Source organism: Cucurbitaria berberidis (genome assembly GCF_010015615.1).
Source record: "Cucurbitaria berberidis CBS 394.84 unplaced genomic scaffold K460scaffold_2, whole genome shotgun sequence".
Lineage (NCBI taxonomy): Eukaryota > Fungi > Ascomycota > Dothideomycetes > Pleosporales > Cucurbitariaceae > Cucurbitaria > Cucurbitaria berberidis.
Genome location: NW_024468936.1, coordinates 2790187 through 2810755, shown reverse-complemented (window position 1 = coordinate 2810755; position 20569 = coordinate 2790187). Strand labels below are relative to the sequence as shown.

General features: G+C 52.3%; 12 protein-coding genes across 12 annotated transcripts; 7 read left to right on the top strand and 5 right to left on the bottom strand.

The window, feature by feature from the left end:
- Positions 1 to 84: 84 nt before the first annotated feature.
- On the top strand, positions 85 to 2070 carry K460DRAFT_278518 (mitochondrial export translocase Oxa1; the record flags this gene model as incomplete). Its single annotated transcript, XM_040928263.1, has 3 exons — positions 85 to 174; positions 329 to 1330; positions 1387 to 2070. 3 exons carry the CDS (start codon positions 85 to 87, stop codon positions 2068 to 2070), a joined length of 1776 nt encoding a protein of 591 aa, XP_040790534.1.
- A 351-nt stretch (positions 2071 to 2421) lies between these two features.
- On the bottom strand, positions 2422 to 2893 carry K460DRAFT_278533 (TOM13-domain-containing protein; the record flags this gene model as incomplete). The annotated part of the gene is made up of 2 exons (XM_040928266.1): positions 2422 to 2550; positions 2615 to 2893. The coding sequence occupies 2 exons, from the start codon at positions 2891 to 2893 to the stop codon at positions 2422 to 2424; spliced, it is 408 nt and encodes a 135-aa protein (XP_040790533.1).
- A 475-nt stretch (positions 2894 to 3368) lies between these two features.
- K460DRAFT_363980 (SEP-domain-containing protein) lies at positions 3369 to 5382 on the top strand. Its single transcript, XM_040932923.1, has 3 exons — positions 3369 to 3564; positions 3619 to 4103; positions 4154 to 5382. The coding sequence occupies exons 1-3, from the start codon at positions 3487 to 3489 to the stop codon at positions 4902 to 4904; spliced, it is 1314 nt and encodes a 437-aa protein (XP_040790532.1). The 5' UTR covers positions 3369 to 3486; the 3' UTR covers positions 4905 to 5382.
- On the bottom strand, positions 5034 to 6024 carry K460DRAFT_66377 (uncharacterized protein). The gene has a single exon (XM_040938602.1). It carries the CDS (start codon positions 5778 to 5780, stop codon positions 5163 to 5165), a length of 618 nt encoding a protein of 205 aa, XP_040790531.1. The 5' UTR covers positions 5781 to 6024; the 3' UTR covers positions 5034 to 5162.
- Positions 6025 to 6268: 244 nt separating this feature from the next.
- Positions 6269 to 8751, top strand: K460DRAFT_281022 (uncharacterized protein; the record flags this gene model as incomplete). The annotated part of the gene is made up of 2 exons (XM_040928457.1): positions 6269 to 6768; positions 6819 to 8751. The coding sequence occupies 2 exons, from the start codon at positions 6269 to 6271 to the stop codon at positions 8749 to 8751; spliced, it is 2433 nt and encodes an 810-aa protein (XP_040790530.1).
- Positions 8752 to 9331: 580 nt separating this feature from the next.
- Positions 9332 to 10442, top strand: K460DRAFT_363978 (glutathione S-transferase). Its single transcript, XM_040932922.1, has 2 exons — positions 9332 to 10306; positions 10378 to 10442. Exons 1-2 carry the CDS (start codon positions 9588 to 9590, stop codon positions 10394 to 10396), a joined length of 738 nt encoding a protein of 245 aa, XP_040790529.1. The 5' UTR covers positions 9332 to 9587; the 3' UTR covers positions 10397 to 10442.
- Positions 10443 to 10462: 20 nt separating this feature from the next.
- Positions 10463 to 12154, bottom strand: K460DRAFT_353021 (amino acid permease; the record flags this gene model as incomplete). The annotated part of the gene is made up of 4 exons (XM_040931688.1): positions 10463 to 11424; positions 11476 to 11751; positions 11807 to 11883; positions 11943 to 12154. 4 exons carry the CDS (start codon positions 12152 to 12154, stop codon positions 10463 to 10465), a joined length of 1527 nt encoding a protein of 508 aa, XP_040790528.1.
- Positions 12155 to 13190: 1036 nt separating this feature from the next.
- K460DRAFT_363974 (uncharacterized protein) lies at positions 13191 to 14360 on the top strand. The gene has a single exon (XM_040932921.1). It carries the CDS (start codon positions 13399 to 13401, stop codon positions 14065 to 14067), a length of 669 nt encoding a protein of 222 aa, XP_040790527.1. The 5' UTR covers positions 13191 to 13398; the 3' UTR covers positions 14068 to 14360.
- A 70-nt stretch (positions 14361 to 14430) lies between these two features.
- On the bottom strand, positions 14431 to 14860 carry K460DRAFT_363973 (uncharacterized protein). The gene has a single exon (XM_040932920.1). It carries the CDS (start codon positions 14728 to 14730, stop codon positions 14482 to 14484), a length of 249 nt encoding a protein of 82 aa, XP_040790526.1. The 5' UTR covers positions 14731 to 14860; the 3' UTR covers positions 14431 to 14481.
- A 600-nt stretch (positions 14861 to 15460) lies between these two features.
- Positions 15461 to 16995, top strand: K460DRAFT_414603 (uncharacterized protein). The gene is made up of 4 exons (XM_040937684.1): positions 15461 to 15616; positions 15717 to 16312; positions 16363 to 16404; positions 16462 to 16995. The coding sequence occupies exons 1-4, from the start codon at positions 15552 to 15554 to the stop codon at positions 16689 to 16691; spliced, it is 933 nt and encodes a 310-aa protein (XP_040790525.1). The 5' UTR covers positions 15461 to 15551; the 3' UTR covers positions 16692 to 16995.
- K460DRAFT_426885 (dimethylaniline monooxygenase) lies at positions 16658 to 18621 on the bottom strand (the record flags this gene model as incomplete). Its single annotated transcript, XM_040938261.1, has 3 exons — positions 16658 to 17939; positions 17988 to 18263; positions 18526 to 18621. The coding sequence occupies 3 exons, from the start codon at positions 18619 to 18621 to the stop codon at positions 16995 to 16997; spliced, it is 1317 nt and encodes a 438-aa protein (XP_040790524.1). The 3' UTR covers positions 16658 to 16994.
- Positions 18622 to 19128: 507 nt separating this feature from the next.
- K460DRAFT_414601 (TauD-domain-containing protein) lies at positions 19129 to 20508 on the top strand (the record flags this gene model as incomplete). The annotated part of the gene is made up of 4 exons (XM_040937683.1): positions 19129 to 19663; positions 19717 to 19862; positions 19911 to 20023; positions 20075 to 20508. Exons 1-4 carry the CDS (start codon positions 19214 to 19216, stop codon positions 20506 to 20508), a joined length of 1143 nt encoding a protein of 380 aa, XP_040790523.1. The 5' UTR covers positions 19129 to 19213.
- Positions 20509 to 20569: the final 61 nt, after the last annotated feature.

Below are 20569 nucleotides of genomic sequence, written 5' to 3'. Positions count from 1 at the left end.
CCGATGCTTGGCGCGACTGTCGAAAAAGATGGACCAGACACACGCTTGAGCTACTCTGACGACGACTTCGGACGACATCTCACCATGCTTCCAAGTAGAGGGCTGCGGCCAGGCCATTTCGCCCCTTTAGCTTTACGACAGTCGACAATAGTTCGTTCTCATGCTTCAAGAAAGGTGCGCATTCCATTCCCGTTATGCTTCGTCTTGCCTCCGCCGTCGCATGCCGCATATCAATGTCGCGCGTCTACACACGATTCCTCACTTGACCCATATCAACTGCTCTACACCGCCCAATTGCTGTTCAATGAACTAATAGGGTGACCCACAGTTCTCTTCTCTTCCCGCAACCGCTAGCCTCTCCGCTCCATCATGTCGAACAAGCCCGCTTCAGTCCGCTCGGTGGAGAACGGGCGCAACGGGGAGATCGAATGTCCTCTTGACCGCATCATCTGTTCGCTATGGATCATGGTATGCTCCTTGGAGTTGGGGGAGATCTAGTACACCGACTGGCCCCGCCGAACAAGTCCCAATAGCCGAAATCTCACATCAACCCGGTACCCTATCTTCGACTCAACCCGCCTCCGAATTTGCAAAACATGCCGAACCCGTCGTCACCACGGCTACCCCAGAACTCGCTCCTGCAGGCATTGACAAGGCTGCGTTTGTAGACCGAACATCGAGTGCAACGGGCCCAACCGCAGAAAGCGCCTCGACATGGAGTGACGCAAAGACTTTCGAAGAACTGCTCAGCGATGACCCCACCAAAGACGTTCTGCCCAAAGCCGAGTTCGACCCTACTCAGCTAATCGATCACGCCGGACACTTGAAGGAACTGGGTCTGGACTATGGTTATGGCATGACGACCGTGTTCGAAAGGACCATTGAGTCGATCTACCTGTCCTCGGGCTGGGGTTGGGCCGGTTCCATCATGGCCGCCGGTGTAGTGGTTCGCTGCGCAACCTTCTTCTTCCAGGCCCTCAGCTCGGACAAGATGGCAGCTATGGCCTCATTGAAACCCGTCACTCAGCCTCTGCAAGAGAAGATGGAGGCCGCGATTGCAAAGGGTGACAAGCAACAAGCCGAGTTATTAAGGTTGCAACAGCAAGAGATTATGAAGCCGCACGTGGGAGGTTTCCTATCCATGGGAGGGTTCATGATTGTTCAGGGTTGGATTGGTTTCTCCGCTTTCAGGTTTTTGAGGGCCATGGGCGAGCTGCCCGTCCCTGGCATGAACCAGGATGGCTTCTTGTGGTTCTCGGATCTAACGGTTCGCGACCCGTACTTCATCTTGCCAGCTGCGACTACGGCGATCATGTACACGGTCTTCAAGGTATGTTATCACCCCCTCTCATGTCTTTTCTACACATGCTAACATCATATTTGCAGACTGGCGGCGAAACCGGTGTTCAAAATGACGTCGGACAAGCAGCCCAGAGACAGAAGATGTTCACCGGTCTAGCCATCTTCCTCGGTATCGTCACTGCTTTCCAGGCCTCCGCTCTTCAACTATACTTCCTGATGTCAGGTATTATGGGTGGTCTTACAGGCTGGCTCCTCCGTCAAAACAGCTTCAGACGCATGATCAATATCCGCACACTGCCTAGCAAGGAGAGCAACGAGATGTATTCCAGGGTTGTGAAAGGCGAGTTGAAGTTGAAAGATGTCAAGACCCGCGACGGAAAGATCCGTTACCAATCACCAAAACCTACGATCAAACCGGAAAACCGCCGCAACTCGACAACATTGTCTGGCATCAACATCAAGGCTGGAACTGCCCTCCCCGCGCACTTGAAGCCTGAAGCCCCTAAGGTCGATACAGACCGACCCAGGCTTCAGGATGATGACTTCGAGGAAGGCACTCAAGGCAAGCCACTGATGCAGAAGTTGGATTACTATAGGAGGAATTATAGGATTAGTTATATGTGGAGGAGGATGACGAGTGGTGTGGAGGATATGGGGCGAAAGGCAGGCTACGGCGGACCGAAGATGACGAAGGAGCAGGAAAAGAGGAAGCGGAAGGCGGAGGAGTATGAGATTGAGAGGCGGAGGAGGTTTGAGAATCGGCAGTAGATGCATTGGTCTAGGGTGAGTGTATGATAGGTTGCCGGCTTGCGGGGTGTTCGACCTTGTGTTAGTAGACCGTGCATGGCATTTAGCATCTGGGAGGGAATATATGAAGCCACAAAGGCCTCTTGTACAAATAGTGGAATGAATAGTTCTTGAACTGTACCGCTTCGTCTAGAGTGAACAATTTTGCGAATAGATCAGTGGCATGAATACTGCCTTGCTGTGATGCCTCCAAACGCCGGGCGGCTGTCCCCAGTTTACCATGTATGTACAGGCCAAAATTCAGCTTGTCGATTTCAAAGGCCATGTCCATCCCAATTTGACGATACTTTGTCCTTATAACGATCAATGTCCTTACTCGAGGGAAGTGTACATGTCCAGTTCCTGGCCATTCCTCCGCCTCCGTTCCACGGGATCGGCACGCATCTCTACACCCGGACCTACACGTCTCGAATCCGAACCAGAGCGATGCGTAGGAAATATCTGTCACAAACGTTAGCACCTCTGCATAGTCTTCAGATGCATTTCCTCGCCAGCGCCAGCGTACCTTTGTGCCCGACCATCCCAGCCTATATGCCGCCTCGTTCGCGACCAATTCTCCAAAGCCCAACATTAGCCCGTTGATGAAGGGCAGAAGGAGATTGATCGCAGCTCCCCTCAGTAAACCCCAGATTGTTGGCGGCTTATACAGAATGAGCGGCGAGGACGAGGAGGATGGTGGTGGTGAGGGAGAGTGCTCGTTGTTTCCATCGTAATTTTCGCTGTCGGAGGGGATGGTGATGCCGCTCTCGGTAAGATTGCTTGGCGGTGAGGCGTGTGAAGACATGGTGGAGTTTGCTCGACAAGCTGTATGTTCAATGCCGTGCGGTGGGTTTGCGGAGGCGATGCGGAGGAAGACGCGTGCGGGTTTGTTGCCTGGATGGGTAGTCGAAGGAGGGACACTAGCAGATGAGGCAATTAGGTGATCAACTGATTGTAAGAATATCGAGGATCTGAGCAGTCACCAAAAGAACGTGTGGGGAGGCTCTTCCACTTCCGAGGTTGTCACTAGCAAGTGTGGATGTTCATGAGGCTCAAGTGGATTTCCATCCCGTGCTTGGCATTATCGGAGCTTTGATGCAGATGGGCTTCGCTTTGCAAGTAGCAAATAGTTCACGGGAATGATCTGAAGACGTGCTTGAGATTGTAGTAATTAACGTGCAGTGGATTGCACAATTGCAAATTATTAGCCCAATCTGCCTCTCAAAAAGCCGTTGTTTGTTGTGGACCTTTGGGGAAGGCACGACCAAGCGTCGACGTCAGCAAGCTGCCCCAAGAAACAAACGACCCCCCGCATACGCAACAAATCGCAGGTCTATCAACTGTCACCACTCCACGACACAACCTCACCCTCACCCTGTCCTTCACTATTGCCCTGTAATGTCTGAAGGTGCACCTGAGAATCGAGACGCTCAGATAGCGCAGCTTGCAAGCTTGACCGGTCTCGACCCTGCACAGGCTAGTAGAAGCTCGTCGAATGTCACGGAGCTTGTTACTAACCTCGACTTGTAGGCAGAAGGCTACCTAAACGCTTCCAACGGAGATCTTGCTCTCGCCGCATCACTCGCCCTCGACGAATCCGCCGAACCAGTAGAAGACGCTTCTGACCCCGACGTCGACATGGCCGGTGACGATCAACCCACGAATCCCAACCCCAACCCTCCACAACAGCCAGTGCCTGGTGGTGGACGCACTCTCGGCGGTGCCTATGTCCCCCCAGCGGCAGACGCATCATCCTCATCCTCACAACCTCCGGCTACCAGTAGACAAGCCCCGCAGCGGGGTCTGCGGACGCTCAAGGACCTGCAGTCTTCGGGTGGCGGTCACGGACATGGACACGCTCACGATGACGGAGACCGCGACTCAGACGAGGACTTCCAAGACGATGAGAACCAGGACTTCTTCGCTGGTGGTGAGAAGTCGGGTCTCGCTGTTCAAAATCCCAACCAGTCCAATCCACGCGACCAGATCAACAACATCTTGAAGAGGGCACGACAGTGAGTTTGTCAGAGCTTAGACTAGTGATAGCAAAGCTAATGGTATTCAGAAATGCTCCCCGGCCTGGCGGTGACGAAGAGGAACCGGCTAGCTCTCACTTCCGCGGCGCAGGAACCACGCTCGGTGGCGACGATGCTCCCTCGCGTACTGTCCCAGACCCCAACGCCAACATTCCCGCGCCGCCTCCGCGTGCCCATCGCGAGCTCCACCTCTGGCGTGACGGCTTCTCGGTGGACGACGGCGCTCTCTTCCGTTATGACGATCCTGCCAACGCACGCACGCTTGAGATGATCAATACAGGTCACGCTCCGCTGCACATTCTGAACGTCGAGCATGGACAAGAGGTGGATGTTGAGGTACACGCGCACAAGGACGAGGACTACAAGCAGCCAAAGAAGAAGTACGTTCCCTTTTCAGGCTCTGGAAACCGTCTTGGTAGTCCGACCCCTGGTGCGAGCTCCGCGGCTGCTCCCATCTCGGCTACAACGTCCAGTACCACCACGACAGCCTCGACGTCGGCCGGCTCTGCGCAACCTACCGTCGACGTCGACGCCTCTGCGCCCATCGTCACGCTGCAGATTCGTCTCGGTGACGGCACGCGGTTACAGTCGCGCTTCAACACGACACATACTATTGGCGACGTCTACGACTTCGTGGCCAGGGCTAGTCCGGCGAGTCAGGAGCGCGAGTATGCGCTTATGACGACGTTCCCCTCAAAGGAGTTGACGGACAAGGCGCAGGTGCTTGGTGACATGGCCGAGTTCAAGCGTGGTGGTGTGGTGGTGCAGAAGTGGAAGTAGGTAATGCTCATCAGAAGTCACGGGTACGCCATCCCGCTTCAAGCTGTGTTGGGGTGGGGGGAACGGGCGAGCTAGGTCAGAAGCTAGCGTCGTGGGCAAACGTGCCACGTCAGCCTCATCTTGGATCGTCCACACGTGCGGCGGACAGTGTGAGATTAGACGAGAGTATTTGATAAGGCACAATGGCAAAGGGTGTGATGGGATCCTGGGCAGGACAAGATTGGAAAAGACCATGGTCGTCCAGATGGCATGAGTAAATTAGAATTGGAGCCAAGCCGACGCCGCTGAGCAACATGTGATGGCTACTTCCAGATGGCATTGTGCTCTGCATTGCATTCTTTTTGATGTTCGCACGTTGCACGGCGCGCCGCCTAGCTGGACACGATGATAGTAGTGTGGTGCGTGTAGCGAATCGACAGCAGCCAAGTTATCCTTTCTTGATGCTCCTATTTTATCCAAATGACATGCACCTCTCGTTTGCCTCTCGTCGTCTGCTTTTGTGCACGTTTTGTTTTGGCCGTCACTCAAATTGCGTATACAAGGGTAAGCCACTTGGCGGGCCGATCGTTGCTGATATGTGCACGGGTAGATTGAATTGGGGGCCTTGGTGCGACAGCTCGGGGGGTTTGCGAAACGCCTAAACGGCGGCCTAAGATGAGGACTTGCTACCAGATGCTCCCTCGGCGCACCAGCAGTGGAGGCCCACCTCGTCGATCGACTGGCCGCAAATCTGTGTAACGCGTCATTGGTTTCTCGGACTGCCCTACAGGGGGCATATGGTGCGGGATGGCGGTGGAATGTGTTGAAAATTTCTATGGGTCCCCGTCCGGGTTGAAGATACTCTTGCTGTGGCCTGGGGGGGTTGGTTGCACACATGGGTCCGATGAGTGCTGCTGGTGCAATCTGCTTCCCTGTCCAAGGGTGTGTTCAGCCCGCGTTCCCTTTCTTTCGTCATCTTGTTCTTATTTTGTAGTTTGTCTTGACTCCCTGTGTCTTTTGTGCCTTTCCCACGCTCCCTCGCATTGCTCCCTCGCTTTGCCTGCTCACTGCGTTTGGCTACGGCGGTTACAAGCAATAGCACCTTGTCCCTCCAGCTCCTCCTTCGTCACTTGGTCCTTGCCTTGGAAGGCGCCTCCCCCAGGAGTTCCACCACCACTCCCCCATATCCTCCACCACGGACGGTCCCTACAACCTCGGAGTCAGCCTCACCCACACTCGCTAACTCTTCCTTTGCGCCGTACGCACGCCACTCCCGCAAGCGATGCAGCTTTCTCGTTATCGGTAATCCTACACGAGGTACAACACGTTAGTGCACACCACCACACACTAGTACGGTACGAATACGAACCAAGAACATCGACACTATGCTTCTACGATCGCCCCGCAGATTCGCTATACTTTCTTTCATAGCTTTTGTTTTCATTTTCGCGGTACTGCAGCAGAGTCCATGGGCGCATGAAAAAGTCTACGAGCAATTATCGCATTTCGACCTGGGCAGTAGACCCCCAGATCAGGCGCCAATAGAGGATGGGACACGGACATATCCTGAAGATGCATGGCAGCATGCAGTGCCCTTTGGAAAACCGGGCTCCGTTGATGCGGAATTGGCAGCTGGTGCATCCAGAGTCAGTCCTCCCATGGTCTCTGCATCAGGCTCCAGACATACAGGACCGAACCCGCCATGGGTCACTGCGCCTGCAAGAACGGCACCTCTGCCTCGTCCGACACCACGGCCATCCAATATGACGGAGTACATGAAGAAGATGCTAAAATGGAGTCGGCCAACGTGGGACGGGCATTGGCCGCCGTTTCAAGAATACATCTACAAGGCATATGACCCTAATCGGTGGGAGCAATTTCCCATGTAAGTAATTACAGCAAGTAGAAAGCGAACGAGAGATTGACAAGGACTAGGGACGACCGCGTCTATACATCTGGACATCACAAGCTAAACGGCTCCATTGCATCAGATCCGGTAGCGTATAAGCCATATCCAAAGTATAATACAGAAAAATGGAAGAAGAGCTGGAAAGGCGAATATACGGCATGCTTTGGACCAAGAGGCGTTCCACTCAACCAAAGTATGGACGACGAGGTCCAAGTGTATCGTGGTGTTCCTGCGGATTTTCCCCCAGTGTACGCTGGTGGCTACGATGTCATTGGCTTGGACGACAGTGTCTGTTTCGATCGGTATTCGCGGTATGGACCTTATGGATATGGCGACGATGAGTTTCCCGAAGAGGTGAAGCACTGGAAGGCTCCGTTGACTATACCCGAATGGCCCAAAGTGCGATGGGGAGAATTGCAAGATGATTGTCTTCGCCTCAATCAGAAGCGATATCGACAGGAAGCGCGGGCACCCATGGTCAAAGTACCCAGCACCGTGCTACCTGAACCCGCAGCAGCGTCATCGGCTTTTGCCATTCCACCTGACACAAGCAGGAGCAATCTTGAGGAAAGGGATCACCAGGAGCAGAAGTATCACCACCGAACTGCAGTGCTCATTCGGGCCTGGACCGGCTATCACTATGAGGAGAACGACATTACGGCTATTCGTGCTATGATCTCCGAGCTATCCCTTCAATCTGGTGGAGAATACCAGGTTTTTCTCTATGTACACGTCAAGGATAAGAATCTGCGCATCTTCGACAGTAAGTGGGAGTATGACAGAGTACTGGAAGAAAACGTCCCGGAAGAACTGCGCGACATCGCAGTCCTATGGTCCGAATCCATATTTCCCAAGTGGTACCCCAAAGTCATGGATTGGCAGGTCTACTGGCAGCAGTTTATGTGCCTGCAGTGGTTCAGTATCACGCACCCCGAGTTCGACTATGTCTGGAATTGGGAAACCGACGCAAGATACACTGGACACCATTATCATTTCTTCGAGAAGATTAGCGAATTTGCCGATAAACAGCCTAGGAAGCTACTCTGGGAGCGTAACAAGCGGTACTATCTTCCAAGCGTACATGGAGACTACCAATCCTTCGTCGAGAACACGCACTCAGATGTACTCAACGCATCAGCAAACTCCCTCATTCCACCACCCGTTTGGGGACCAAAACCTTGGGCACGAGCGGAGCCCCCGCAGAAGCCGCTAGGTCCGATGCCGCCAACAAGCTTTGAAAACGACAATTTTGATTGGGGCGTGAATGAGCCGGCGGACTTCATCACTCTTCTTCCCATGTGGGATCCGCGTAATACAAGCTGGTCGTACAAGGACAAGATTTGGAATTACCTCCCCGGCGTTCGCCCCATCTTCACCCCGAGGGACGGTCAGGCAGATTGGTTCACGCACCCTGACTTTGTCCATATCGATCGCCGAGTCTTTATCAACACGGTTGTGCGCTTCAGCAAGCGCATGCTACAGGCTATGCACGAAGAGAATCTAGAAGGACGCAGTATGCAAGCGGAAATGTGGCCCTCGACAGTAGCACTCCAGCACGGCCTCAAAGCCGTATACGCGCCCCATCCCATCTTCAACGACCGCCACTGGCCTGCAGCGTACAGCGAAGCTGTCTTCGATACGGCCTCCTCCGTCAATGAATATACCGGCGAAGCGCTCGAAAACCGACAAGGCGCGTGGACCGAAGAGGCAGATTCACCATACAACCACGACCGGGAATACAATTTCCAAGGGTGGTCGTGGTACTACGCATCAAGATTTCCGCGGAACCTGTACAGACGTTGGCTGAACTGGCCGATTATGAAGACAAAATGGGGCGAGGCAGACCGAGTTGATGGTGGACCAGGCTTTGATGGGAAGTTTGAGGAAAAGAGGATGTGTATTCCGGGGATGCTACTGCATCCTGTGAAGAGGATGCAGAAGGACAAGACAGAACCTTGAGCAAGCTGACTAGGAAGGGCGAGATGATGCGATATGTTATTGGCATTTTGGGTGTATAGAGGAGGATGTCACCACGTGTGTTGCGCCAAAAGCGTGGGTAATTGTATGGTGGACCTACACAGCATCGCGCTTATCTGGTCTTCCAGTATTTTCCTTTATACTTTATGGTATGATATCCGGCGTCTTGGCGTGGTATGTGGCATGGTATGGAGTTTCTGGTTTCTTCTTCGCATTTGACGATTCTTATAGCGCGCATTTCGGTAAGCGAACCGTTCTAGGGTTATGAAAGTATGTGAATAAGAATAAACACTCCAAACTACCTCTTGCGTCTGTCGAATATGATTGTTCAACTGGTTGGCATTTAGTACTGTGGCATGCCCTTTGCTCCAATAAAGTTCACCAGCGGAGTTGTTAAGCTCCGATAGCTCCACATTCACCGATTTCCTGAGTGTATGCCGTGTACTTGTGAGTAGAGCTCTCTTTCTAGCCAAATAAAAGGCGGAGTTGCATCTCGGCCGAGGCCCACGTGCCCGATTTGGTCAGCATGACAATGGTCTACCTAAATAGGTAAGCACAGTGTGGGATCTCAAGCAAATGATAGATGGCTGCCTAAAGGAGCATCGCATATAAAGACGATATGCAAGAAGGCAGAATTAAAAAAATTCCTCGACTCAGCACGCAAAGTTGAGATCAATTCACCAATCTGAAGATCAGTGCCTCGGATCCGCAGATCCCCGAACTAGCTCCATTGACACCATCCACGAAACAACCATTTCAGAAGCCTGCTACAACCACCAGCACAATTCAAACTCGCGCCAAATAGTAATACCTGAACCATGTCCTCCTCTCCGAAACTAATCGTCCACCACCTGCAGGTCGGCCAAGGCGAGCGGATCCCCTGGCTCCTAGAAGAACTCAACATCCCCTACTCGCTAAAGCTCTACAAGCGATCCCCCCTCCTCTCCCCGCCAGAACTAAAAGCCGTCTACCCCCTCGGCGCCTCCCCAGTGCTCGAGGATGTAACCGAGGCCTCCAAAACGGTGAAACTCGCCGAATCAGGCGCCATCTGCGAGTACATCATCCACAAGTACGGTGGGGGCCAACTAAGCGTCCGTCCGCACGAGGAAAACTATGCGGAGTATTTGTACTGGTTCCACTTTGCCAATGCGACGCTGCAGCCTGGTTTGTTTCGCCGCGGCATGGCGAGGGGCATGGTCGGGGAGGCGGATCCAAGGTTCAAGGGGAACGATGCGCGGGTGGGTGTTGCGTTGAGGCATGTCGATCACCGGCTGAGGAGTAACACGTGGCTTGCGGGTGAGGAGTTTACTGCTGCGGATGTTATGACGGGTTGGTGCTTTACTACTATGCGCAAGTTTGAGCCGATTGATTTAACGGGGTTCGAGGGCATTCAGGCGTGGTTGAAGCGGATTGGGGAGAGGGAGGCGTATAGGAGGGCGATGGGTAAGGCGGATCCGGAGCTGGATGTTGAGGAGGGACTGAGTGTCAAGGGGCCGCCGCTTGTGGAGATTTTTCAGAAGGCTATGGCGTTGAAGCCGTGAGTTATTTTCTTTCCTTCTTCGGTGCGGGTTTGAAGAGGAAAGTTTTTGTGTATACTGATCAATGTAGGGGCCCGCAGAAGTTGTAAATAAGCTCGTTGAGTGTATTCAAGGTAAGATATACGCTACGCTCGCACAATTGAAGAACATCCCGCTCAGAATCCGCGCGCCTCTCTATCAACTACAGGGACCTTGAATTTATGTCGGCCGCTTACGAGATAGTACACGCCGCCTAGCACCACCCAGCCTACCATGACTACTGTAGAGTAGTTCATATTCTGTGGCGTCACAGGCATCGACGTTGGGAAAGTCGAGAACACCATAGCCAGAATCAGCCACGCACATGCGAGCAGATTCAGCGCCAGACCCAGACGCTTCGGTAATTTGAACACGCCAAAGTCATGTGCGGTGAAGTTTGGACGTCCGTGGATCATAAAATAGACGATAGGGATAAGGTACGAAGCATACAGCCCCAGTACAGCCATGGACAGGATAGCGTTGAAAGCTGTCGAATTGCCCAAGTAGATGAAACCGAGCAGCATCTGGAGTACGGTGACAATAACGACGGCACGCACGGGGATTTGCGATTTGTGGTCGACGTACGAAAAGTAGCGATCAAAAGGTGTGGCCTTGTCGCGAGCAAAAGCCCAGAGTGTGCGAGACGTCGAAGTTACGCCTGCTACGGAAGCAGTAATGGCAATAATGTCGATAATGGCGCTCATGACAGTTGCGCCGACTGGAGATTTTGTCCCGTCGAGGAAAATCTGCATAAAGGGGAAGCCGGTGGGTGTTGTGAGCAGAGCCTCGAGCGGGCCGGTAGAGAAGAGTAGCATGATGGAATAGCCCAACCCTAAAATGCCGTTCACCAGGGTGGAGCCAACCATAGCAAGTGGTACGTTGCGGGATGCGTGAGGCATCTCCTCTGCCAGATGGCATGCCGCATCGTAGCCGAGGAGAGGGTATACGGCTGATATAAGGCCGACAAGCCAGGAGACGCCGTCACTAGACCAGCCACTGCTGTTGGATACCTCGGTGAAGACAAAAGATGCTGTGTTTTTTGGCGCCAAGACACCTAGGACGATGAGGACTGCGAATAAACCTGCGACATGAAGAACACCTACTGCGAGTTAGTGCTAGCCCTTATCACTTTGCACTGATAAAAACACACCTGCAAGCAGATTGGCGGTTGGCAGCAGACGCGATCCCCAAATGTTCATCGACGCAGCATACACCAGCACGGCCCAGTAGAGAAGGAGGCCTTGCCATCTCGCTGGGACATAGGACTCATTGTTTAGCACAATCATGCCCTGCATTTGTAGGCCAGCTGCAAAGGCAGCAGAAGCTGTTAGGACAATTTGGCCACCGAGGTTGATCCATCCTGTAGACCAAGCCGCAACTGAGCGTGTTGACGGCGGAGAAAGGGCCGCAACCCAATGATACTGGCCTAACGTATGGTCAGTAAGTGTACAGATTCATACACCAAGGAGGGGACATCTTACCTCCAGCTGTTGGGTAGATGGACGCAATTTCTCCCAACGAAAGCGATATTGCCATGGTGCAAATGACAGAGAGGAGCCTAGTATCTTTCAGCCATTGTCTCTTTTGCGACACCTCGGTCGGCGCATTATGGCTTACAAGTTGAAGAACAGACAAGGTGCTCCGCCTGTTGACAAGGCGGTTGCGATAACAGTCGACAGGGCCTCCCACGTTGCCATCAAACACAGGCACAAGGCTCCCAGCGACCAGATGGAATAGTCTCGCCGTAGCTCCTGGGTGTGGCCCAGCTGAGCCAGTATTTCGTCGTCTTCATCGTTGAGCGGGAGCTTTTTGATGTCGGCGTCTGCCATTTCGAAACGGCCTGTGGAATCTCCAATCTGTGGTTCAATTTGCGACATGCTTCGCAGGAGTCGACGGGCGACTTATACAATGTGGCTTTGCAAAGCTGGGTAGATAAGCTGGGGCGTTATGTGACTCGTAAGGAGGCATCTCGGAGCTATGCATCATGTTGAGAGATAGGTGATATACCTCAAAAGGGTAGTGCGGAAGCCTTCCGGCGCGCGGGAGCTGCATATTGTGGAAATGCGGGGTTTTAGCGTGGTGTTGCAGGCCTTCTCCTGGCTGATATGTAGCGCGCGGCCTGGAACGAGCCACACAGGCGAAGAGGGGGTATCTCGACGTAGATAAGGAGGCTCGAGGTAGATTGTCGCCGGAACCATTCCACTATCCACTGTTCCAGTTCCGCATGGGCAATAAGCCTTCTCTTTTGTGGCTTGTATGTGTTGTTAGTCTTGTCGAATTACAGAAGGATGCCATGGTCATTGCTCGTCCTAGTGTGGATGAATTACTGCTCTTAGGGCCTGCTAGATTTCTGGCTCTGAATGGCAGTCCAGGCTCATCGCAATGTTGGCCTACCAATTGAAACTATAACTCGAATGCTAAGGGAAGGATTGTATTTGGCTTCTCTTACGTGTTTTACATCCAACGCCAAAAGTGGTTGTAGAGGCAACCAACCCAAGTCGGCTGTAGGAAGCTGTTCGCTGGGCACAGAAGACACGCCTTTGCACGCAGAGTACTGTTGGAGGCGACGCACGCGTGCACAAGACAAGAAGATGCTTCTAGCAGCGTTGAAATGGTCGTCAGGTTGGTTGTTGTAGTGCCCAGGCCGGAGCAACATCGGAAGGAGCCGGCGAGGCTCTTCCGGGGCCAGATCGGTTGTGATACTGAGGTACACAACACGCCATCTCTCTGACCTCATCACGCCCACCTGATGCATCACACCACCCAGCTCGCTGCAGGTACGCGTTGAATCACGATCAATGTGGCCTCACCTCTGCTCAATCCAGGTACCGTAGCATGAGCGTGACCTGAGGAAATCACCCTGGCCATGGCTTGCGGGGTTGGTCCCAAGCGGACGGTGGTACAACCGCGGAGAATGAGATCACTTAAAGCTTGCTGACCCCTCACGAGAGCTCCTCTGCAGCTCATTCCAGCTACACAGTTCACTCGACAGCATTCCATTTCACGCATACTGCTCAATTGAAACCCTCTCAAGCTTCCTTCATTGCCTAGATCCTACATACAGCTTTCCAAGATGGCAGCAGTATACTCTCGCCGACCCAGCCACCTCGAAGGCCCCCTCTCGCCTTCGATAATCCCTGACCTGGCGATCCTGCCAAAGCCCCTCCCTGCAGACGAGCTGCCCTGTGGCCAGCTCGTCTCCAAGAAGTCCAAGCACACACCGACCGCGCTCGAGGACCGCGACTACGATGACATTGGCACAAGATGGTACAAGGACGTCTTCTTCTTCAACACAGATAGCGGCCACTTCGTCGAGAGCTTCGGTGGCACCCATCTCCTCCAAAAGCCGCTTGACAAGGGAACCGAGGCGGGCACTATTGAAGCCGAAGAACAACGCGTGAGGCTGCTGAAGGACGAAAATGCCTCCCTCCAGAAGGTCTGGCAGGACGAAGCAGCAAAGAAGTGGATCAAGGAGCAAGACGAGGCGGGCTTTGTCATCGCTCATCGCCAAGTCTCGAATGCGAGCTACAAGCGTGCACGATTGGTCGATGTAGGAAACAACAACTGGGAGGTCGTGCGAGAGGTTGGCGGCGAGGACAACTCTGGCAAGAGGAGAAACTCAGAACTGCCCATCAGGACCGACAGCAAGTGGGATGTAGTCGGCGTCGTTGTCAAGAAGATTATCCTTGAGGGCGACAATGTCAAGCTCGGTGAAGAGCTCGGCGCTGAGTACTGGAACTGATTTCGCATCATGGTCACCCTACTCTACGGAGCTAGGTGGTGACAAGAAGCAGTACCAAATTTCGACTAGGGTTGGCGTCGGACGTGTTTACCATTACCATTGTATTCAAAATTCTAAAATCATAAGTGGATTCATATCATCTTCACTACACACTATTCTCCATACCAGGTTGATACAGTTCTGCTGTCTGCGGTTACAACAGAATGAACGAATAATCTTACTTGTAGTAACATCCCAAGCTACGTGCTAGGTCTCTACGATTCCTACAATGTCAGCATTCCTCCTACTCTTCTAAGCTCTATCAATGCTCCAGCATCCAAGTCAGAGCTTCTCCGGGTAACATCGTCACTCCTTTGTCGGGCCATTGCTGGTTGATAAGTTTACTACCCGTCCCCAAGCGGTGATGCTTGACTTCTACCGCTGGCTGGAATCAAAGTACTCAACTATCTGGATCGGGAAAATGATTGAGAAAGTAATCGGGCCCAAAAGCTCTAAACAGCTGTAGAGGAGAATGTAGCTAGGAAGAAGCAACTGCTGTGAGACAGACGGTGTAACGGGACGAGCCGCCTTGGCAGCTTGGCACAGAGATTGGAGTACCGTGGCGTGCGGGGTTTGAGACTTCTCACACCCATCATTTCTGGCCGCAAATGCACCTGCAAACATTGTCGAGACACGAGCCGCCTTGTGTCACTCATGGAACGTTTAGACGAACGCCAACGAATATACCATCGAACACACAGTAGTGGCACAACACGCCATAGCCCTACGAAGACACGCTTTGCATCGCGAGGACGGCGTTTCCTGTTGTACAATGGTAAGCAATAGATGTGGTTATCGCTTGTCGCATCTTGCTTCTTACCGCCTGCTTCGTCGTTCCCCGTCTTGCGCGACGTACTTACCGATCGTCAGCTTCAATCATGCGGTAACATGTAAGATGCGACATGCGACAAGAGATACAGATCAGTCGGGAAGTATAGGATTCCTACAGGAGGCCAGACCAAGATTCAGTTTTTGCGAAAGTTTCCTACTCATGGTATCAATTTGACCATGCCGTTCTTTCCATTGGTCCTTTCACGTGCGTGTTGCATGAAAGATGCTGTTCATCATCAGGCCCCATCAGCTGACAGGATTTGCTGGGCGTGCATTCATGCTATACCCTGTATACTATTTTGGGCGCCCACGACAATTCGCCACCTCTCTATACGACCTGACTATATAGGCTATAGGCTGCCTTGCCTTGCCAAGTATACTAGCGACGCAGTACCTGCGCCAAGCGGAGCTGTGCACGTCGCTCATTTCAATGCACAGATGCGGCGTTCAGTTCTCTTAGAAGTGCAGTTAAGAGCTCCATCGCTGTGCCGCGATTTGAGGTCATCATTTGCGCCTCTTTTGCCCCAACCCCATCCTCTCCTTATGTCCTTATACCTACAGATGCGCACATTCCAAAGCGAGCAATATTTGATCTTGACCGGGCTATCCTTAGAATGACGGAGAACACTTACACACCAGCTGCCCCAGGAGACTTCTTCTGCCCAGCCGGAGGAACTTGGTACGTTGGACGCGCGACTGTAGTACAAGGATAGGCGACCTAGGTCGCCAAGCTAAAGCGACTCTGCAGCTATTTCGAACAATAGTCCTAACATAATCAGGTACGCGTGCCAGACTGGGACAAAATTCATAGGATGTTGTACTTCTGATCCGTGCGGAACTGGCTGCTTTGGAGAACGTCTCCGCCCCGCTGGTGTTTCTACGAAAATTTACGATCAATACCCAGGTGGAAGTTGTGGTGGTAACACTGATTTCTGGACTTGCTTGACCGAACCGACATTTTGGGGTTGTTGCAACTCTGATCCGTGCAAGAATAACTCGACATGTGCAGTGGGCCATCTAGAACCTACGTTTATGAAGCGGCCTGATCAGATCGAATACTTCGGCGCGCTCAATGTTCTGCTTTCATCTACCATTCCTTCAACATCGAGTCCATCGGCCACCGCAACAGCCAGTTTAGTCCCTCCTCCGTCAAACTCCGGCTCTTCTACAAAAGTTTCCGGCGCGGTAATTGGCGGCGCAGTCGGAGGCGCGGTCGCACTGGTCGGAATCATTGGAGTAGTCATTTTTTGCCTGTGTTACAGGAAGAAACGCAAGCAGAACTTGGATAGTGGAGGAGCAGGAGCACATACTAGATTGGCTTCAGATAAATATTCCGATGTCCCGACATCCTCGCCACAATTCAGTGGTTATTCTCGTCGGTAGCTCTGAGCACGTTGGAGCGACTCTCGCTGACAATAAGCCCAGCCCCTCCTACATACTCATACGAGTCTCAGGCATTCTCTGGAAGTAAGTCTTTGACAGCGTATCACCTCCATCACAAGAAATGGTCTCACAATCGGATAGTACCCCAAGAATTACCAGCAGAGTCCGCGAATAACAGATACTCGGAGCTACCAGCCCAGACTGCAGCGCATCGCTTTTCAGAGCTTCCCGCTGGAGCAACAGAGCCGAGAGAACTTGAATCCCCGGAGGTCACTCCGAGACTAGCACAGACAGAGTTTGCATCAGACGCAGCAAAACGACTAGCGCAAGGATTGGGCTTAACAGGTGCTGTAGAGGACGTGAAGCGCTAGGGCTTGTGTTTGGCAACTTGCTTCGGCATGCTACGTAACGTTTGCAATTTTCTTGAGTGATTACCCATTAGTAGTGTACAGCTTCGAACGTCCAGAAAATATGTTAGCTCTTTGCAGCCGAGTATTGATCTCCGGATCCCTTGTATCGTGAGCGGGGCTAAGATGCAGTGGGCATTGTCCTAGCATACGAGTTATGGAATAGGGCGCAGAGAAGGAGGGAGACACTTCTCTTTAATTTATATTATTAGTATATAGTCAATTCTTGCGTATTATGAGATCTGTACAACATCTATCTATAAGCCACTACCAGCACGTAACCTCAAGTCTCTTCTCCGGCCCGGGCGCAGCAGCAAACAAAGCCTTCATCCTCTGAACCTGCTCCAGTTTCGCAACATGCCACGTATCTGTATGTCCGTCTAACCTCTTGCCTCCAATCTCCTCTATATCCCTGTTCACCCATGCGAGTAGCTCCTTGACATAATCAGCTTCTCTATCCCTCAAACTATGAAATGCCTTGCCATATCCCTTTTCTCGCACGCGCTCATCATACTCTGCTCGCATAGCTTCTTTACTCGGTAGCTTTGCTTGGCCTGAGAGGACTTTGGCTACAACCATGGCTTGGAACTCGAAGAGGGTGAAGGTTGCGGTGAAGAAAGGTACGCCAACGAAGGTCAAGGTAGGGTCGTTGATGTAGAAGATATCCTTGTGTAGGTTGTGGAACTGAGACCCGTTCGTTACGATGAGCTCATCGTTCGCTGCATCAACTGGCGTTTCGTCCGAGTGGAGATGCGGTAAGAACGGCAGCGTGATCTGGTAGCCGGTACAAAGGATCACATGATGTATATCGCAGAGTTTCTCGCCCGACTTTAGTGTGATGGTCGCTGGAATTGCATCCGAAGCAGCCAACGGCCCAGTTTGTGTACCATTTGAAGGTGAATCGTACGATAGAATCTCACCAACTCGCGTCGCATTCTCCGGCAACAAATTAGGGGAAAGGTCGAAAGTCCCGTTTCGATGACTTTGGTAGATGTTGTTCGCAATTGGACCGAGTTCGCGAGCAATGTCAGTTGCAGAGACGCTACCGCCTACTAACAAAAAGTTCTTTCCTTGGTACTCTTTGGGCGTCCGGTAGCGTTTTGAGTGGTTGACTCTATCCGGCCATGCTCGTTTCCAGTCCGTCAGTCCCGGCGTATTTGGTACTTTGGCTGCGTGATAGTGGCCCGAAGCTACAACCACAGCATCGAATTCCTGAATGCACGTTAGTCTAAGAAAACCCGAAGACTCAAGTCCTCTCACTGTTTTTGAAGATTTGCGCGAGGTCCTCCCAGCGTCATCGCTATGAAGCGTCGCAGTTTCTACGATCCACTTGGCGCCCTCTTTGGATACGTGCTTTACCTCAGTATCGTACTGGGTGATATCATTGACCCCAGTCTTGGCAGCAGTGTCCTGGATGTAGTCTTTCAGAACATCATGGGTGACAAAATCCTCGGTGCCAGTTGGGAACTTGTTTAATGTTGTCTCTAAAAGTCGAGTACCAACGTTATTCTTCAACCCGACATAACACGGTCTATACTAAGTGAGCTGATCAGCTAAGAGAAAAGTGACTGGTAGAAGCTGATCATACCCAGGCGGCGCATGAAGGAGACTTTCAAGCTGCGAGTCCTCGCTGGCACTTTTTGTATAACTAATTGCAGCTTGCGAAGCTGGTACGGATGGGTATGCCGGTTCCAATGGCTTTCGCTCGTCATACAACCTTGAAGGAGATTAGAATAGAGCTTCAGAGGTAGTTTGTAACTCACCATATGCCTCCTGCAGCGCTAGACCGTTCGAAGACAGTAGCGTCGAGACCTTCCTTCTTAAGATGAGCGGCTGCAACCACGCCACTGATGCCAGCCCCTATGACTGCAACCCTTTTTGTTGCTGAAGGCATGCTGACTGAGTAAAGCAATAAGTGACTACGTGAGCTCTCAACAACGTGTATGCCCAGGTCGGATACCGTGGATTTAAGTCTCTCAACCGTCACGTCTCGGAGATACGCTGCGAGATTCGGCTGAAGAAGTCATGCCAGAGCGGATAATGAGCACGAGTTTGTCAGCAGTAGATATAGATAGCATGCAGGCAAGAAAACGCGATGGTGGATGTATATGGCAACATGATGCATCATGTTGAGCTCCTGGGGGCTTTCAGACGCTGATGCACCTCAAAACTGCCTAGTCAAGCAAGAAGAGTCTCAACTCCGAATGCGAAATATATGCTGAGAATAACGCAAAGTTGTCTGGCCGATAAGATTGGAGCCGTTCACTGGAGATATCGCAATCAACCTAGTGGATGAGGTGATTGACCCCGCAACACCAACGTGCGACGACCACCCGACGCGAACATACGAACCACTAGGCGCCTAGTGGTTGCATTAGTGACTTGGGGAAGCTGAGTGGGGGTTGTGCAATAGAAATGTTATAAGACGAAGCGTTGTCAATAGGATAGGCTGTCACTGCTGAGCTTAACTTATCTGCAACTTCACCATGGCTCCAGGTGCTATTATCCCAGAGATCCAAGAACAGGACACCATTCAACCTAAGAAAGATACCCTGGGTCTTCCAGAGCCTACAAAAAAGCGACTGGAGAAGGCAGGTATTGATCTATCCAAAGGATACCCGTACAGGCCCGCAAAACCCCTATATCTCGACGATGTACGAAAGATCAGAGACTATGATCGCGAATTCGTAGATCCTGGCTCCCGAGCTGATCCAGAGAAGAAGGCTTTGTTGAGTGCAGCCAAAGAAGTAATTCACCTGACGTCCCACATCGGAACGGAAATAGTTGGACTTCAGTTGAAGGACCTTACCGATCAGCAAAAAGATGAGCTTGGTCTTCTGATTGCTGAGAGAAGTGTCGTGTTCTTCCGCGATCAAGACATCTCGCCTCAGCAACAGAGAACACTCGGCGAGTGGTATGGGGAGGTCGAAGTTCATGTGAGTACCATGGTATCGGATAGATATAGTCAATATGCTAACGTCCCATGTAGCCACAAGTTCCGTCAGTACCTGGCGTGCCCGGAACGACCGTGATATGGCCTGCGCTGCAGGCTACAGAGTTTCCAGCCCATTTCAGGCAGACTGGCGGGGCATCGCATTGGCACACTGATCTTGTGCATGAACGCCAGCCAGCAGGGTAGGTCCAGTAATGCGGTTTGGGAAACAGGAAGCTGACCACGATTAGCGTAACCCATCTGCACAACGACACAATCCCAAAGATTGGCGGCGACACTCTCTGGGCGTCCGGGTATGCTGCATACGAAAAGCTTTCGCCTGGCTTTCGCGCTATTATCGATGGTTAGTAAATCGTTCAGACTGCGCTGCGACACATACTGATTACGCGTTCAGGCAGAGAAGCTGTCTATCGGAGCGCACATCCCTACCTGGACCGTGAGAATCCGACAGCTGGCCCGAAATTCCTCGAGCGCATTCACCCTCTCGTTCGCGTGCATCCTGCAACAGGCTGGAAAGCACTCTGGGTGAACCGCGCAATGACCGATCGCATTGTCGGCCTAGACAAAGCAGAAAGCGACGTGATCCTCAACTATCTGTACGATGTTTACGAGTCGAACGTTGACATCCAGGTTCGGTTCCGATGGACTGCTGGGACGTCTGCGCTATGGGACAACAGGATCACGATCCACAATGCCAGCTGGGACTATGAGGGCAATGAGCCGAGACATGGCACGAGAGTGACATCACTGGCCGAGAAGCCATTCTTTAAAGCGGATGCGCCAACGAGACGACAGGCGCTCGGTTTGGCTGGGCCTGGTGATGTTTAGTTGCACTCGGAGTATGCGATGGAGGATGGCCAACCTTGGAAATCTTAGTAGACTAGTCTGA

Bases quoted from the DNA above. Each gene is read 5' to 3' on its own strand.
- K460DRAFT_363980 (XM_040932923.1), top strand. From the start codon at position 3,487: ATGTCTGAAGGTGCACCTGAGAATCGAGACGCTCAGATAGCGCAGCTT. The intron at 3,565-3,618 runs GCTAGTAGAAGC...CTCGACTTGTAG, and splicing joins CCGGTCTCGACCCTGCACAG to GCAGAAGGCTACCTAAACGC. The intron at 4,104-4,153 runs GTGAGTTTGTCA...AATGGTATTCAG, and splicing joins ATCTTGAAGAGGGCACGACA to AAATGCTCCCCGGCCTGGCG.
- K460DRAFT_66377 (XM_040938602.1), bottom strand. From the start codon at position 5,780: ATGTGTGCAACCAACCCCCCCAGGCCACAGCAAGAGTATCTTCAACCC.
- K460DRAFT_363978 (XM_040932922.1), top strand. From the start codon at position 9,588: ATGTCCTCCTCTCCGAAACTAATCGTCCACCACCTGCAGGTCGGCCAA.
- K460DRAFT_363974 (XM_040932921.1), top strand. From the start codon at position 13,399: ATGGCAGCAGTATACTCTCGCCGACCCAGCCACCTCGAAGGCCCCCTC.
- K460DRAFT_363973 (XM_040932920.1), bottom strand. From the start codon at position 14,730: ATGTTTGCAGGTGCATTTGCGGCCAGAAATGATGGGTGTGAGAAGTCT.
- K460DRAFT_414603 (XM_040937684.1), top strand. From the start codon at position 15,552: ATGACGGAGAACACTTACACACCAGCTGCCCCAGGAGACTTCTTCTGC. The intron at 15,617-15,716 runs GTACGTTGGACG...TAACATAATCAG, and splicing joins TGCCCAGCCGGAGGAACTTG to GTACGCGTGCCAGACTGGGA. The intron at 16,405-16,461 runs GTAAGTCTTTGA...ACAATCGGATAG, and splicing joins GTCTCAGGCATTCTCTGGAA to TACCCCAAGAATTACCAGCA.